Genomic DNA, 14,166 nt, shown 5'->3' on the forward strand with positions numbered 1-14,166 from the left:
AAGCAGAACACCGCTACACAGAGACGCCCGGTTCACCGCCTCGCAGAAGGCGAATACCCTGAAGAACCCAAGGTGGAGGTCCCCCAGACCTGTATAAGCGAGCACCCAAGAGAAGTTGGGTGACCTTCCCAAGAATAGCGGCCCGAACCTGGTAGCAGATCAGACTGAAGCACCGAGGGCGCCAATCCGGAAAGAATCATACCACACTGCACCCGAAGAGGAGGAAATGGTATTAGGCGAGGGGACCGTAGTCCCGCCAGAGCCAACATAAAAAGCGAAGGGCGCTGCAGACAGCGCTCTCGACCATGCGACCACTAGCACAGGGAAACAATGCCGCGGAAGGACAAATGGGCCAACGAAATGAATGAGTACCACCCAGCTCTGTGCAGTAGCGAACAGTAGAGCCCGTCTACTTAAATATAAGGTATTCATTTGTTGTTTATTGGACAACACCTTAGGCTTACACAAATGGACAGAATGATCTCCTTAGAGAATAGTGCAAGGCTTGCGGCAATCATCGTATCCCAAGAGAAAAAGTATGTCGCAGGAGGAAAGGAGGCATACGTACGAGTAGCCCCGTAAGCAGTGAGAAGGCCAACCCACCTACGGGACGAGAAGGAAACAACGCACAAGAACGTCCGCTCACTGCAAAAATATATCACTCAGCGAAGAGGGCCAGCCACAGAGTGCCACAGTATCTACGGGAGTGCAAACTGAAAGGAGTTATGCACAAGACTAGTATGGTATGCGATGGAACGCAAACTGACCGCCCCGAAAAAGGGGGGAAATGTACCTGGCAAACTGCAGTGGGCAAGAATGCAAAGGCCTGCCCCAAAAAGGGGGTGATGCCCAAGGCCGTACCTACGTCAGAGAAGTAGGGCATACCATACTTCGCCCAGAAAGGCGCCATGCACATGGCCACACAGTATCCAGCAGGAACGCAGGAGGTCCACCTAGTGAAAAAGGGGGGCATGCACAGGGCTATCTTAGCATTAAGTGAGTGTGCAACAATTCACCCAACCCGAAATTTCGTGAGAGTGTAACTACTCCGCCAATGAAGGGGAACATGTGCAAGTCCAGTACAGCACATACAAGGACAGCCTTGAATCTTGTGAGCGTGCAAAATTCCACCCATGGAATGAGGGGTGGTCACGCACAAGGCCAGCACCGTATCCAATGGAAGCGCAAGCGTTCCACCCATGTTAGAGGCCATGCTCAAGGCCAGCAACGTATCTGGTGAGAGTGTAGTATGCCGCCCAGAAAAGGAAGGGGGGGGGGGGGGGGTCATGCACATGTCCAGCATCGCATCCAGGGAGAATGCGAGCAGTCGGTGAGAAAGTGTGTATGCCACCGAAGGAGGCATGCCCATGGCCGGCAGCGAATCCAGTGAGAGTGCGTACACCGCCCACAGAAGAGGGGTCATGCATATGGCCGGCCGCGGATCCAGAGAGAGTGCAAGCACCCCGCTATGTATAGGGGTCATGCACATGGCCAACAATGTACCGGCGAGAGAACAACCACCGACCGAGGGAGTGTATGTATGCCGCCACCCGGGAAGGAGGCATACCCAAGGCCGGCAGTGAATCCAATGAGAGTACATCATACCGCCTAAGTAAGGTGGTCATGCACATGGCTGACAGTGAATCCAGTGAGAGTGCCGAATGCCGTCCACAGAAGGGAGTCATGCCTATGGCAGGCAGCGAATCCAGTGAGAGTGCCGTGTTCCACCTATGGAAGGGGGGCACGCACATGGCCAGCAGCGAACCCAGTGAGAGTGCCGTGTTCCACCTATGGAAGGGGGTCGTGCACATGGCCAGCATTGTATCCGGAGAAACTGCAGTAGGCCGCCAATGAAAGGGGGATCATGCACAAGGCCAACCAGCAGTTAGGGAGAGTGCAGTATCCCGCCCAGGAGGGGGGTCCTGCACATGGCAGGCACCATAACTGGAGAGGGTGACGAATGTTGCCTACAGAAAAGGCATGCACTTGACCAGCGCCGTAGCGCGGAAAGGGCAAGAAAACCACCTAGAAGGGGAAAAAAGACCCTGGCAGCGCCGCAGCCGGGGAGCGCGACACCATGCCGCCTATGGAAGGGGGGCATGTATACAGGCAGCACTCTGAGATGAGGCTGCAGCGTCCTGCGCAGCCCACAAGTCATATATATAATAAAAACTTTCTTTTTTTTTTTTTTTTTTTTTAACACACAGCCTCACTGAGGCAGAAAAAAATAAAATAAAAGGGGGGGGCCACCTACAGGGCACAGATCCACCCATACAGGCCCATCGGAAGCCGGCCTGTACCCAAAGGGTTAACAGGGATCCGGCCTGGGGGGCGGCACTGCGATCCTCTGGGGGCGGGGGAACCTCCAGGCGGGAAGAATTCGCGCCTGGAGAAGTTCCAGCCCCCTCCAACAGAGGCCTGAATTTGCGGCCTAGTAGCGTGAAGCTGGGGCCTAAATTTTTAGCGGCGCCCGGCTGACCGGGGCCGCACAGTATTTAAAGTACCGGCCGGCCTACGGAGCGGCACATACCGGCCGCGGGTGCCCACCCCGCGGGCCGTAAGAGCCGGGGCCTAAATTTTTAGCGGCGCCCGGATGACCGGGGCCGCACAGTACTTAAAGTACCAGCCGGGCCTACGGAGCGGCACATACCGGCCGCGGGTGCCCACCCCGCGAGCCGGGGACCCGGATAGAGCGGGATCGCGGCCTTGAAGTGGAACACAAGTTTTGTTCCGACGGTCGGCCGGGGCTGTTGAAGCGCTCATTTTGCAGGCCGCGGTGCCCACCCAGCTGTCCGGAAGTGAGGACCCTGCACCCGGCAGCCATTTCACCCCTGGAGCGGGCACCTGCCTAGAACAGCGCTCCATATGGCCGGCAGCTACAACCTCCTTTCCCCTGGAACGGTGTCCGTGAGAGTAGGGAGGGTCAGTGGCAGCAAGGCGCGGGCCCTCTGGCCCTGAAGTAGTGGCCGGTAAGAGGGAGGGGGACCCTGAGACCGGGTCTGTGAGGGTGGACGCCTGCATAACCCCTCCATCAGGGGCAGCTAGTTGCGGACCTCCGCAGCTCCCTAGGCATTCTTCTTGTAGGGAGAAGGGTGCCAATGTCCTGGAGGCCAGGAGAGAGGGAGCAGAATGTCGCCCTGCGACAGCCCAGGTCTAGCATGGGCAGAAGGGTCCATAGGCCCAGTATAGGGTCAGGCACGCAGGAGACCGGGGGGGGACGGGGGACGTAGGGCTGGAGAAGCCTCTCTCTCACCATAGTCGTCTTCACCCTCGGTCCGTTCCAGCAGGGTCGCCCCTTCAGCTACTGGCACCGTAGTGGCAGGACGCTGGGAGAGGGACTTGGCGTGCGGGCGACCCTTGCGCTGGCGGGATGTAGGGGAGCGAGGCTGCCCTGATCCACCTTGCCTTCTGTGGGGGAGGCAGCAGTGCGGGTGACCGGCACTGGCGCAGCTCAACCCCGGGAGAACAGAGAGGTCTAGTGCGTCTCTGTTATCCCTGATGATCTGGAACAAAAATAAAATAAAAAGTAAAAAACTAAAATTGAAACAAGGAGAAAGCAGCCCTGCAGAGCAGGGAGTGTCTTGCCTCCTTGGACACTAAGCAAAAACTGGCAGTCTCTCTCTCCAGGCTGAGGGTATAGCTGTGGAGGAGGGGCTTAACAGTCTTCACTTAGTGTCACGCCTCCTAGGGAGATGAGCTATACCCAAGGTCTTCTGTGTCCCCCAAGGAAACTGGGCGAGAAAGCAGTGCCACTTATTTAAGTGAATGCGATACTTCTAGAGAAAGCAGACCCATTCAAGAAAACCTAGAGAGACTTCCCATGGGTTAAAGAGGAAACATTTATTGTAGGTTAACCCATTAATAAATCAGCAATGTCCATGAAGTGATGACCAGAAGAGTCTTTCGATCCAACATATGCCAGCCAGGAGAGAGAGAGAGAGAGTGTTGAACCTTGAAGATGTTGGGAAGACCTAGCGGAATTAGTGTAACAGCGGAGGAGGGAATGGGCCATATGGGACACCACAGTCCTCTATTACCTTCTTCTTATATTATATATTCATTAAAAAAAACACCTTGACTGCGGATGAAGGGAGACCTCAGAATCATGATGGAGTGGTAGTTCTATTCTATTTACATGATGAAGGTTCAAGCAGGAGCCCCTCTGATTACTGGTCCTTTTTGCTCTCTATTGGAGTGTTCTCCTCAGCTTCTGTCTCATCTTGGTTCTTATAGGTTTTCTTTGCTTTCTGGTACAGCTCATTCAGGTTGAACTCTCTGATAACATTTTCCTGATATACAAAGCAAAAAATAATTAAAAATTTTTACAGACCCTACTACGGGTTCATAGACACAAGACACCACCTTCACTGCTCTCATGTGGGAAACTATGTTCCTGCAGTGGCCACTGTGAGGCTTTACATAGAGCCCATTAAAGCAACAGCCACCATCTGCATTGACTCTCCACTGTCCTAGAGGGATATTAAGCTTAGGTGGAGTCATGCTCTATCCATAGAGCATCCGGCACTCCAGGTGTTGTGAAACTACATCTCCCATCATGCACACTTACTTGGCTGAGCTCCCACAGAAGTGAAAGGAGCATGTTGGGAGTTATAGTTTCACAACAGCTGGAGTGCCGAAGGTTGCTGATCCCTGGGATAGGGGATAGCTATTAGATCCACTGGAACTCCCACCCATTACGAGATCAGGGGTGCCGTACCCCCTGCAGCCCCCCTGAAATGAGTGACTGGCCGGGCATACACACAGCCTCTCCATTCATTTATATGGGAGTTCAGGGCTCGGCTATCTCCAGAACTCATATACCAATGAACAGAGGTATGCCTGACCGGCCACTCTGTTCACTTTAGGGGGCTCAATGGGGTACGAGGTCCCTGTTCTCATGATCGATGGAGGTCTCAGCAGTAGGACCCCCACCGATCTAATAGTTATCCCCTATCCTATGGATAGGGCACAACTTCACATACCTGGAATACCCCTTTAATTCACATACCTGTCACACTGACTGCACAACCTGTACTGTGCCAGGGTTCCCTGTATATAAAGGACCATAGACACCACACCCAAAAATAAATAAAAAATACTTCAGGTTCTTTTTAAACTAAAAGGGCATTTCCCATCACTTACACTGGGGAATGGCTGGGCAGGGTCCATGGATTTGGACCAACCTGCAGCCAAATTTTGATAGATACCAATTACATGAGACAAGGTGTATTGTTAATAAGCCATCCCCTATCCACTAGTGGATAATGGCTAGATTGATCTGACTGCTGGATCCCACTTAGAACAGGGGTCCTGACCCCCCATGCTACCACCCCTCCGTCTATGGCACTGTACTCCGCTATCCATCTCCGGAAGTCCCATACAGCTTGAATGAGTAGTGTGGTGCATGCTTGACTGCTGCTCTATTCAAATAGGGGCTGTAGGACCCCTGTTTTCGTGATTGTGGTGGTCCAGTGGACAGACCAAATTCTACAGCTGTGTCTGCCCATGGTGGCACTGGGCATCTTACTAAGGCTTTGGGAGGTTGCTCTGCAGTACAATCACATTCCCCTGTAACCCAACCAGAACACGTGAGGAGTTGTAATAACTGAAAGTAATGTACTGCTGAGATCAGACACATAGCACAAGTGTGACTGGAGCGATGACCGAGAATGATGTTATCCAAGTAAAGCTCCAAGGCACAGCAAATCTTTTCCACGACAAAGCACAGGTAGGAGTTAGGGATCGACCGATATTGATTTTTTAGGGCCGATACGGATAATTTGTGAACTTTCAGGCCGATAGCCGATAATTTATACCGATATTCTGGGAATTTTCATTTTTGAGAAAAAAAAAAAAAATTCCTACACAAATCTGCTGAAAATTAATATGTTTATTGTTAATGTGTATTTTTTTTGTTTATTGTTAATGTGTATTTTTTTTTATAAATCTTTTTCATTTATACTTAATATTTTTGTGTTTTTTTTTTTACTAACTTTTAACCCCCTTAGGGACTAGAACAGTAGGATAGGATCTCACACTGTCCCTGCTGCTCTGTGCATAGTGCACACAGCAGCATGGAGCTGAACATGGCAGCCAGGGCTTCAATAGCGTCCTGGCTGCCATGGTAACCGATCGGAGCCCCAGGCTTACACAGCTGGGGCTCCGATCGGAGGAGCAGGGGAGAGGGGATCCTGTGGCCACTGCCACCAATGATTAATACTGGGTGGGGGCGCACTGCGCCAACAATGTTTTTACTATTGGCCGGGATTGGGATGGGGGTGGGGGGCGCACTGCGCCACCAATGATTAATACTGGGGGGCTTGGGGGGGGCGCACTGCGCCACCAATGAAGATAAGTCTCTCGATCATTCATATACAGGAGGCGGGAGCTGGCTGCAGAATCACATAGCCGGCTCCCGACCTCTATCAGCGGTAGCTGCGATCCGCGGCACCTGAGGAGTTAACTACCGCGGACCGCAGCTATTGCTCATAGAGGTCGGGAGCCGGCTATGTGATTCTGCAGCCAGCTCCCGCCTCCTGTATATATGAATGAATGAAAGGCTTATCTTCATTGGTGGCGCAGCGGCCACAGCCCCTCCCCTCCTCTTATGTTCTATCCCCTCATTGGCGGCAGCGGCAGCAGCAGCACAGGGGGAGGAGACACTGCTTCCTTCTCCCCTGTGCTGCTGAGGGAACACAGAGCGCTGTCAGCAGCACGTTCTGTGTTCCCCATACGTTATCGGTATATCGGCAAAATTGATGCCGATAACGTTCAAAATACTCAATATCAGCCGATATCGGCCAAACCGATAATCGGTCGATCCCTAGTAGGAGTTATAACCAAATGTATTTTACTGCTGAGACTAGATAGGCAAGATTACACTACCACAAGCCAGTGCTACCACACAGGAGGAGATTACCTGAGTGAAGCTCCAAGACACCGCACGTCCTTTCTTATCTACCTGTGGTCGTCGCAATACCTCCTTTCCCCCTTGAAACAGGATGAGTGTGGGGAGCTGCTTGGACAGAGGAGAGGTGCTGACATTGTACCTGTGAAATGTAAATCATTAATGGCGGGTTACAGCACTTCAGGAACACCAAGAGCAACCCCTAGCCCCACTTGGAGGGTGGTGAGGAGAGCCGAAACTAGGCAGAACGGGGGCTACCACAGTAAGATGCCGAAGCCTCGCCTGCACAGTAGTTCTGGTTACGGCAATTCTTACCTAGTACTGACATCCGGATATCGGCCTATATCCACTTTACCAAATTTCAGGCCGGCACAGTTATATCTGTACATGGAAATGAGAAACATCAAGTCAGGGGAAGCCATGGACGGCACATCTGGGTGTTAGTGTGATAAAGTGGAAAAAAATAACATACTTTAGAGACAGCTCTGCATAAATGGGAGCAAATGACTGACATTCAGATGACCAGTTCGCAAAATATTCCACAATCCATGAAACGCGTCGATCAGACTGTATCTCCTCCTACAGAAAAAGTGTTCAGACAATGCATGAGGCAAATCTGGGGACAATGCCAAACGTCACTGTGCATGGAGGAGGTCACAGGAGGGGTAAAATACATCGTTTCTAGCATGTAAAGGCACTTAGAGCAGATCTTCCCTTCTACCTTCTCTGTGGAGGCTCCAGTCCTAGTTTTGGCCCACAATCACTGACGTGTGAATGAGGCTTAAGTCTTAAAGTGGATTTACAAGGTGCAATGATCAGGCAGATTATCATTCCCGACAATCTGCCCGTGTAAAGGTGCCGCCGATCACCCAATGAACGGGCATTCATTGGGGGATCCTGTCTTCATGCAGACACCTAAATTATCGTTCTTAGGCAGCGGATCGTGCGGTTTAAACAGATCTGCTGCCCAGAAACTTTGCAGCTCTATGAGGACAAGAGATTGCAATAGCAGCCCCTCCTCCTCATACTGTAAAGGAGATCACTGCAAATGTAACGCTTCACCTCCACTGAACGAGCAGCCGACTGTTGGGAAGGAACACTTCCATCCTGACAAGCGGCTTTAGCTCGGGCAGTGTAAATCCACCCCAACATGGAACGGCTGCACCCACTGACTGCCCATACACGTTTGAGCACTGGTATAGCTCTATTTTTCACTGGGGTTGCACTTAAGGTTGGGGCTATGTACCAACATACGCACTGCTTCTAAAGGGACGATATGACATTGTATATGTACATGCAATACCATGGTCATGGATGTTCTGCAGTTCCAGCATTTGAACCAAAGGGATTAGCCATAAATAATGAAGCATACTTCCAGGGTGGATTTGATTTAAATCACTAGTCAGTAAGGCTTGATTTAAATCATAGTTTTCTACATAAAGACTAATTCTTGCTGGTATAACTTATAATATGCAAGTAGATGAAGATTTTTAGAACAACAACTTTTCATATTAGTTTGATTAGGTTGATTCTGTATTCATAGGTTTGTAGATGTTAGGATTAAGGTCTTTTTCTCAACTCTGTTCATGTTATAACATTTTTGCTGTGAAGAAGAGGCATGTGATCTCTGCTGAGTCAAATTCAGTTTTGAGAACTGCAAAAGTAAACCAAGCATCTGTGATAATATCTTGTAGGCAGAGAAACTGCCCAATAATCTTACAAAAACCTCTGGAAGAGCATGACATTGTGAATGGATTCATGGAATTTATTTACCCAAAAAATTAAACATATACAGCCTTATTCTACATAATTAAAAAACTATTCTTTATTTCATGATGGAATAACCTTTGAATGGTAATATATTTTCCTCAAAAAGCATTTTATAATTAAAAAAAAAATTAATAAAAAAAGCAAAACAAAAAAACTGATTTAACCCCTTAGGGACACATGACGTACCGGTACGGTCCTTAAGGTTTGAGCACCTAATGCTAATACCACGCTAGTCTTTTCAGTTTGTATATATAGAGATTCGTGGAGGTTTATAAACTCCAATTTAAATGTGCCTGTTTTCCATCTACAGGTCACATTTAGGTGCACCTGTGAGGCCTGGGCCATATCAGCCAGTCTTGAGTGGGACTCGCAGACTCCTCCCTCCTCCCACTGCTAGCATGGTTACATGCTGGAGGTAACTGGCGAGTTGTTTGTGAGTCGGCCTCATGCTCCTGTAATTTGCCCACTGGCTCCTGGTATTGCCCATATGGCCCAGTTAGGAGAGTGTTAGGTCCCGGGCTACTTGAGAAACCTTGGCGTGGTGCCCGGGCTTAGACATGTTCTACACCGTAGGACATGTTGACTAATCTCTCAATTTTAAAATCAGTTTGAGGGTTTAGTAAAACCGCAGAGTGTACCTGTCTTTGCTATTTTGTTATATCAAAAATCATATGTACCCTAAACTAGTACCAACAATACTGCCACCCTATCCCGTAGTGTCTAAAATGGGGCCACTTTTTTGGAGTTTCTACTCTAGGGGTGCATCAGGGGGGCTTCAAATGGGACATGGTGTCAAAAAAACTGTCCAGCAAAATCTGCCTTCCAAAAACCGTATGGCGTTCCTTTCCTTCTGCGCCCTGCCGTGTGCCCGTACAGCAGTTTATAACCACATATGGGGTGTTTCTGTAAACTACAGAATCAGGGCCATAAATATTAAGTTTGGTTTGGCTGTTAACCCTTGCTTTGTAACTGGAAAAAAATTATTAAAATGGAAAATCTGCCAAAAAAGTGTTTCCATTAATTCTTGTGGAACACCTAAAGGGTAAACAAAGTTTGTAAAATCAGTTTTGAATACCTTGAGGGGTGTAGTTTATAGAATGGGGTCATTTTTGGGTGGTTTCTATTATGTAAGCCTCGCAAAGCGACTTCAGACCTGAACTGGTCCCTAAAAATTGGGTTTTTGAAAATTTCTGAAAGAATTTCAAGATTTGCTTCTAAACTTCTAAGCCTTGTAACATCCCCAAAAAATAAAATATCATTTCCAAAATGATCCAAACATGAAGTAGACATATGGGGAATGTAAAGTAATAACTATTTTTGGAGGTATTACTATGTATTATAGAAGTAGAGAAATTGAACAATTTTTTTGGTAAATTTGGTATTTTTTTTATAAATAAAAAAGAATTTTTTTGACTTCATTTTACCAGTGTCATGAAGTACAATATGTGACGAAAAAACTATCTCAGAATGGCCTGGATAAGTCAAAGCGTTTTAAAGTGACACTGGTCAGATTTGCAAAAAATGGCCAAGTCCGTAAGGTGAAATAGGGCCGAGTCCTTAAGGGGTTAAATAAAAAAAATTCAATTTAAATGATAAAAGAAATCATTGATTTTTATCCACCCTGCATACTTCACATTTACACAATGTTCTAAAAACCATCTAGTGAAGATTTAGGACATTTTCTTACATAGTAGGGCACCACCTGGTGTTCAAAGCGTATAGCAATATGCACGTCCAGCTACTGTGCTAAATGCTGCTGGTCAAGCATCTATTTGCTGCAGAACAGCTCATAGGAATAGGTTTCTGCCCTGTGGTCACTGCAGAATACCATCTCTATGAATTGTTCTGCATTGAACACATGGAGAGGCTGACTGAGCATGCCTGACCACCAGCACTGTAGATGGATGTGCACATTACTATACACTTTGAACACCAGGAGGCGGCACACAAGTAAATGTCCTAACTCTTCACTTTTCATAACCACATGTAAGTGGTAAATCTACTTCCTTATATGTGAGCCATCAAATGAATATTCTATGTAATGGCGGGACAACACCTTTCAGTGCGATTGTACATATAGGGAGTGAAATCAACATACAGGATGCCACAAGCAACACGTCGCCACTGAAGCTAGTCATTGGCTGCAGTGGAACATGTGACCATGTCCACGCTGTGACGGATGTAAACACAGCGTGGGGACCGGAACATGGACATGTGGGAAGCAGCAGGTAGGTATGAATCTTCTGTTTACAGAAAAAAGAATTATTCCTGGGGAACCCCTTTCCATTACAAATGATAGCCCCAGGGCAGGCCATTAATATCTCCCACCACCACAGATCCACCCATTCAGCAGTAGTTCCGGGACAAGAACTACACAGCTGCATCCGTTGTGCGGTGGGAAGAGCTGGTCACTTCAGGGCCGCTCCCACTGAAGTGAATAGGAGCAGAGCAGCGTTGCAGTTACCAGCTCTGTCCACTGCACAATAGATGGCGCTGTGTAGTTCTAGTGCCATAGCTCCTACAGTACAGCTGATTCTTTTTCCTACAGCCCCCTAGAAGAGCTCTCCTTTAACCCAGGATTAGAGGGATATATGATCGTAGTACTGGATGGTGATAAATACATGAAAAAGGTAGATACAATAAAACTCCAACATCAATCCTGCGGCCATTGCTTATACCCAGGTCGACCCTTTAGCCCGTCAGAGCGATATTTATGGGGTACTATGCCAGTCTCTCCGGACAACCCTGAATAATTTACCTCAATTGTTTTGTCGCTGAAATACTTGATGTGTTCCGGGCCCATATAGAGAGGAGGCTTACACGTCATGAGGAAGACTGGGGAGAAGAAAGGGAGAAATCTTAATTATCAGCTGTTTAATAAGTCACCGGCACTCCTGCCTTGTCCGTGCTTACCACGCACAGTGCCGTACGTTGTATAGCGCTCAGCCCTACTGAAGTGAATGGGGCTCAGTGCGATACCAAGCACAGCCACTATTACAATGTACGGCGCTGTACTGGGTAAGCACGGAGAAGGCAGCAGCGCCGGTGACTTCTTAAACAGCTGATCAGCAGAGGTCCTGTGTCGGACCCCCACTGATCAGATACTCGGAAAACCCCTTTAAGATTCCTGAGTGTAGCCTGTTAGAAGGACTACGATACTCACCTAGGCACAGGGTGACATACAATAGGCCCATTCGAATATCCAAGCGGAAGAACAGAATTGTGTTGGCAACTTTACTGAACATGAAGATATTCCCGATATGTTGCTCAATGGTAACTGAAAGCAATAAATGGGTTAAGACGGTTACAATGCTGCCCAATCAGCTGCCACCAGGGAAACACATACTGTATGGGCACGGATCACTGCCCTTTACCTATTCCACTGGTCAGGTATGACCAGCACACAGAGGGGTTAATAGGGGAGCCGTTGCCCCACACATCATAGCCTGGGTACTGCCCATGTGATCAGCATGGTGCAGGAGATGACGCCCATTTTTATGTTGGAGCCACAAGAATTATTGTACTCCCTCCATTTAGGCTAGGGCTCCATGTGGCACAAGACACCTGTGATTTATCTGCCACAAATGAATCAGTCAGCATGATCAACCCTACCAAAATAGGCATACTTCCTGGTAGGGTTGATCATGCACAGTCCAATGACCCCTCTCTTGCAGCAATCTGATGTATACTTTTTTGGGAAATGCATATTTTTATGCTAATCAGATGCTCGGAGCACAGCAGGCCGGGCCTAGCTGCTCGGAGCACCGATTCACCTTTGCCTTTCACCCACTGATTGACAGGGCCAGGCATCCTCACTGTTCTGATGCCCGGCCAGCAAGAGTACTATTGGGGCATGCCAACTGTATTCTTGCTGGCGCATGCGTGGGGGGGAAAGAGTGCCAATGGGTGAAAGGTGGAGGTGAAGAGCTACTCTGAGGAACTAGGCCCACCCCTCGGTACTCCGAGAACCTAATTAGCATAAAAATTAAAGAAAGATCCTTGTACTCAGCATAATCAACCCTACCCAGGCAGTATGGTTTACTAGGGTTGATCATGCTGACACATGCTCTTTAATATTGAAAGTTCTAAGACTTACTACTCCGCCTGTTCTTCATCATGACTATGGCGCTGAGGAACATTAAGATCTCCACTTCCCTCTGGAAGAAAATGAAAAATGATTTTAAGCATAAAATGGTCCAATCCCTGCCATAAGGGCTGTAGCATTGCCAAGCTGTTCATTTTGAGACTACAATCCGTATTCTACTGCTCACTCTCCCCCATGCTTTACACTGCAATTCTGCTTACTTTTACCTATATTTCTGCATAGGAACAAGCTCAGCAAGTCGGTGCATAAGAGAAAGAACTTCACACAGCTAAACCACTTATGTAGATATTCAGACTGGAGTAACATTTACCTTTAATGTACAGAAGGTACCCACATCTTCAGTACCACAGGGGAGCTTAAAATTAACCCCTTAATACAAATGTACACAGCGGGTGCCGTGAGGAGGAGGGGAGGGACTGTTGGCCACTGTGCCACCAATGAACCGACTCTACATACTATTTTGGGCACCTATTCTGTGACTTTCTAAAGCCAGAATCCTGGAGTGCAGGGCGTGATAAATCCCCCCAGGTCTTTTTACTTATTCTAGGTGGGGGCTTCCAGTATGGAGTCTGTGCAACCAGTTGGACAAGACCATAAATGCAAAGGAAAGCATACAAACTGGCCAGTACCAACATTTAACTCCTTCCTATCCCATCAAACTTGTCCTATTACAACAGCAATCACCGTGTGGGCAGAAGAACATGCTAGGCTCATAGGTAGGGATCCGCCAACACGCTAATGGGTTACCACTAACACCCCAGAAGACCCATCAAGCCCATGTAATAACGGACCACAACATACATGAAGAGCTAGGTCGCAGCTCATACATGACCATCACACTACTTTAACATGATGCACAAAGTCGTCAGAGGGCTCTGCCCTCCGCATTAGGAGGTTTTATGGTCATGCCAGGAACTGGGGGGAGGGCACACCCAATTATTAGGACTGTACATTAAACCATGTGATCCTGGTTACAGAAAAATGACGCCAACAGCTGGTGAAGGAGATGGGCACACAGCTATGAGTGCCAACCAACCCCAGAGCCATGCACAGGTGGCCACAAGCCAGTGCCCTTGAACACCTGCAGTATCCTCACCCAGTCAAAGTCACAGGGATTGCCATCCTCCCGCTGAGACGGCAGCGCAGAGCACATAGGGGGCACCTTCCGGATCAGGAGGAAGGAAGCAGACAGCAATGCAGACAGCAGGTAATAAGGCTGCGACACCCAACGCCATAGCGCTGGCGCCCCATACACCAGAGCGAGCAGCGGAGCGATCACCGCCATACTGACTGAAAGATTGCGATCACTCTGCCAAAGGAGCCTGGAGCAGCAGGAAGCCGCCGACCAATCACAGCGCGATATATAACAGCAGCCAATCAGACG

The 14,166-nt window shown here is 48.5% G+C and overlaps 1 protein-coding gene across 1 annotated transcript; it reads right to left on the reverse strand.

Annotated features, from left to right (window-relative positions):
• Positions 1 to 3,820: 3,820 nt before the first annotated feature.
• Positions 3,821 to 14,145, reverse strand: TMX2 (thioredoxin related transmembrane protein 2). The gene is made up of 8 exons (XM_040436387.1): positions 13,879 to 14,145; positions 12,774 to 12,834; positions 11,841 to 11,954; positions 11,436 to 11,512; positions 7,380 to 7,486; positions 7,223 to 7,288; positions 6,920 to 7,049; positions 3,821 to 4,289 (listed from the first exon to the last, which is right to left on the reverse strand). Exons 1-8 carry the CDS (start codon positions 14,065 to 14,067, stop codon positions 4,167 to 4,169), a joined length of 867 nt encoding a protein of 288 aa, XP_040292321.1. The 5' UTR covers positions 14,068 to 14,145; the 3' UTR covers positions 3,821 to 4,166.
• Between the last annotated feature and the right edge of the window lie 21 nt (positions 14,146 to 14,166).

Source organism: Bufo bufo, chromosome 6 (genome assembly GCF_905171765.1).
Source record: "Bufo bufo chromosome 6, aBufBuf1.1, whole genome shotgun sequence".
In the NCBI taxonomy this organism is placed as follows: domain Eukaryota; kingdom Metazoa; phylum Chordata; class Amphibia; order Anura; family Bufonidae; genus Bufo; species Bufo bufo.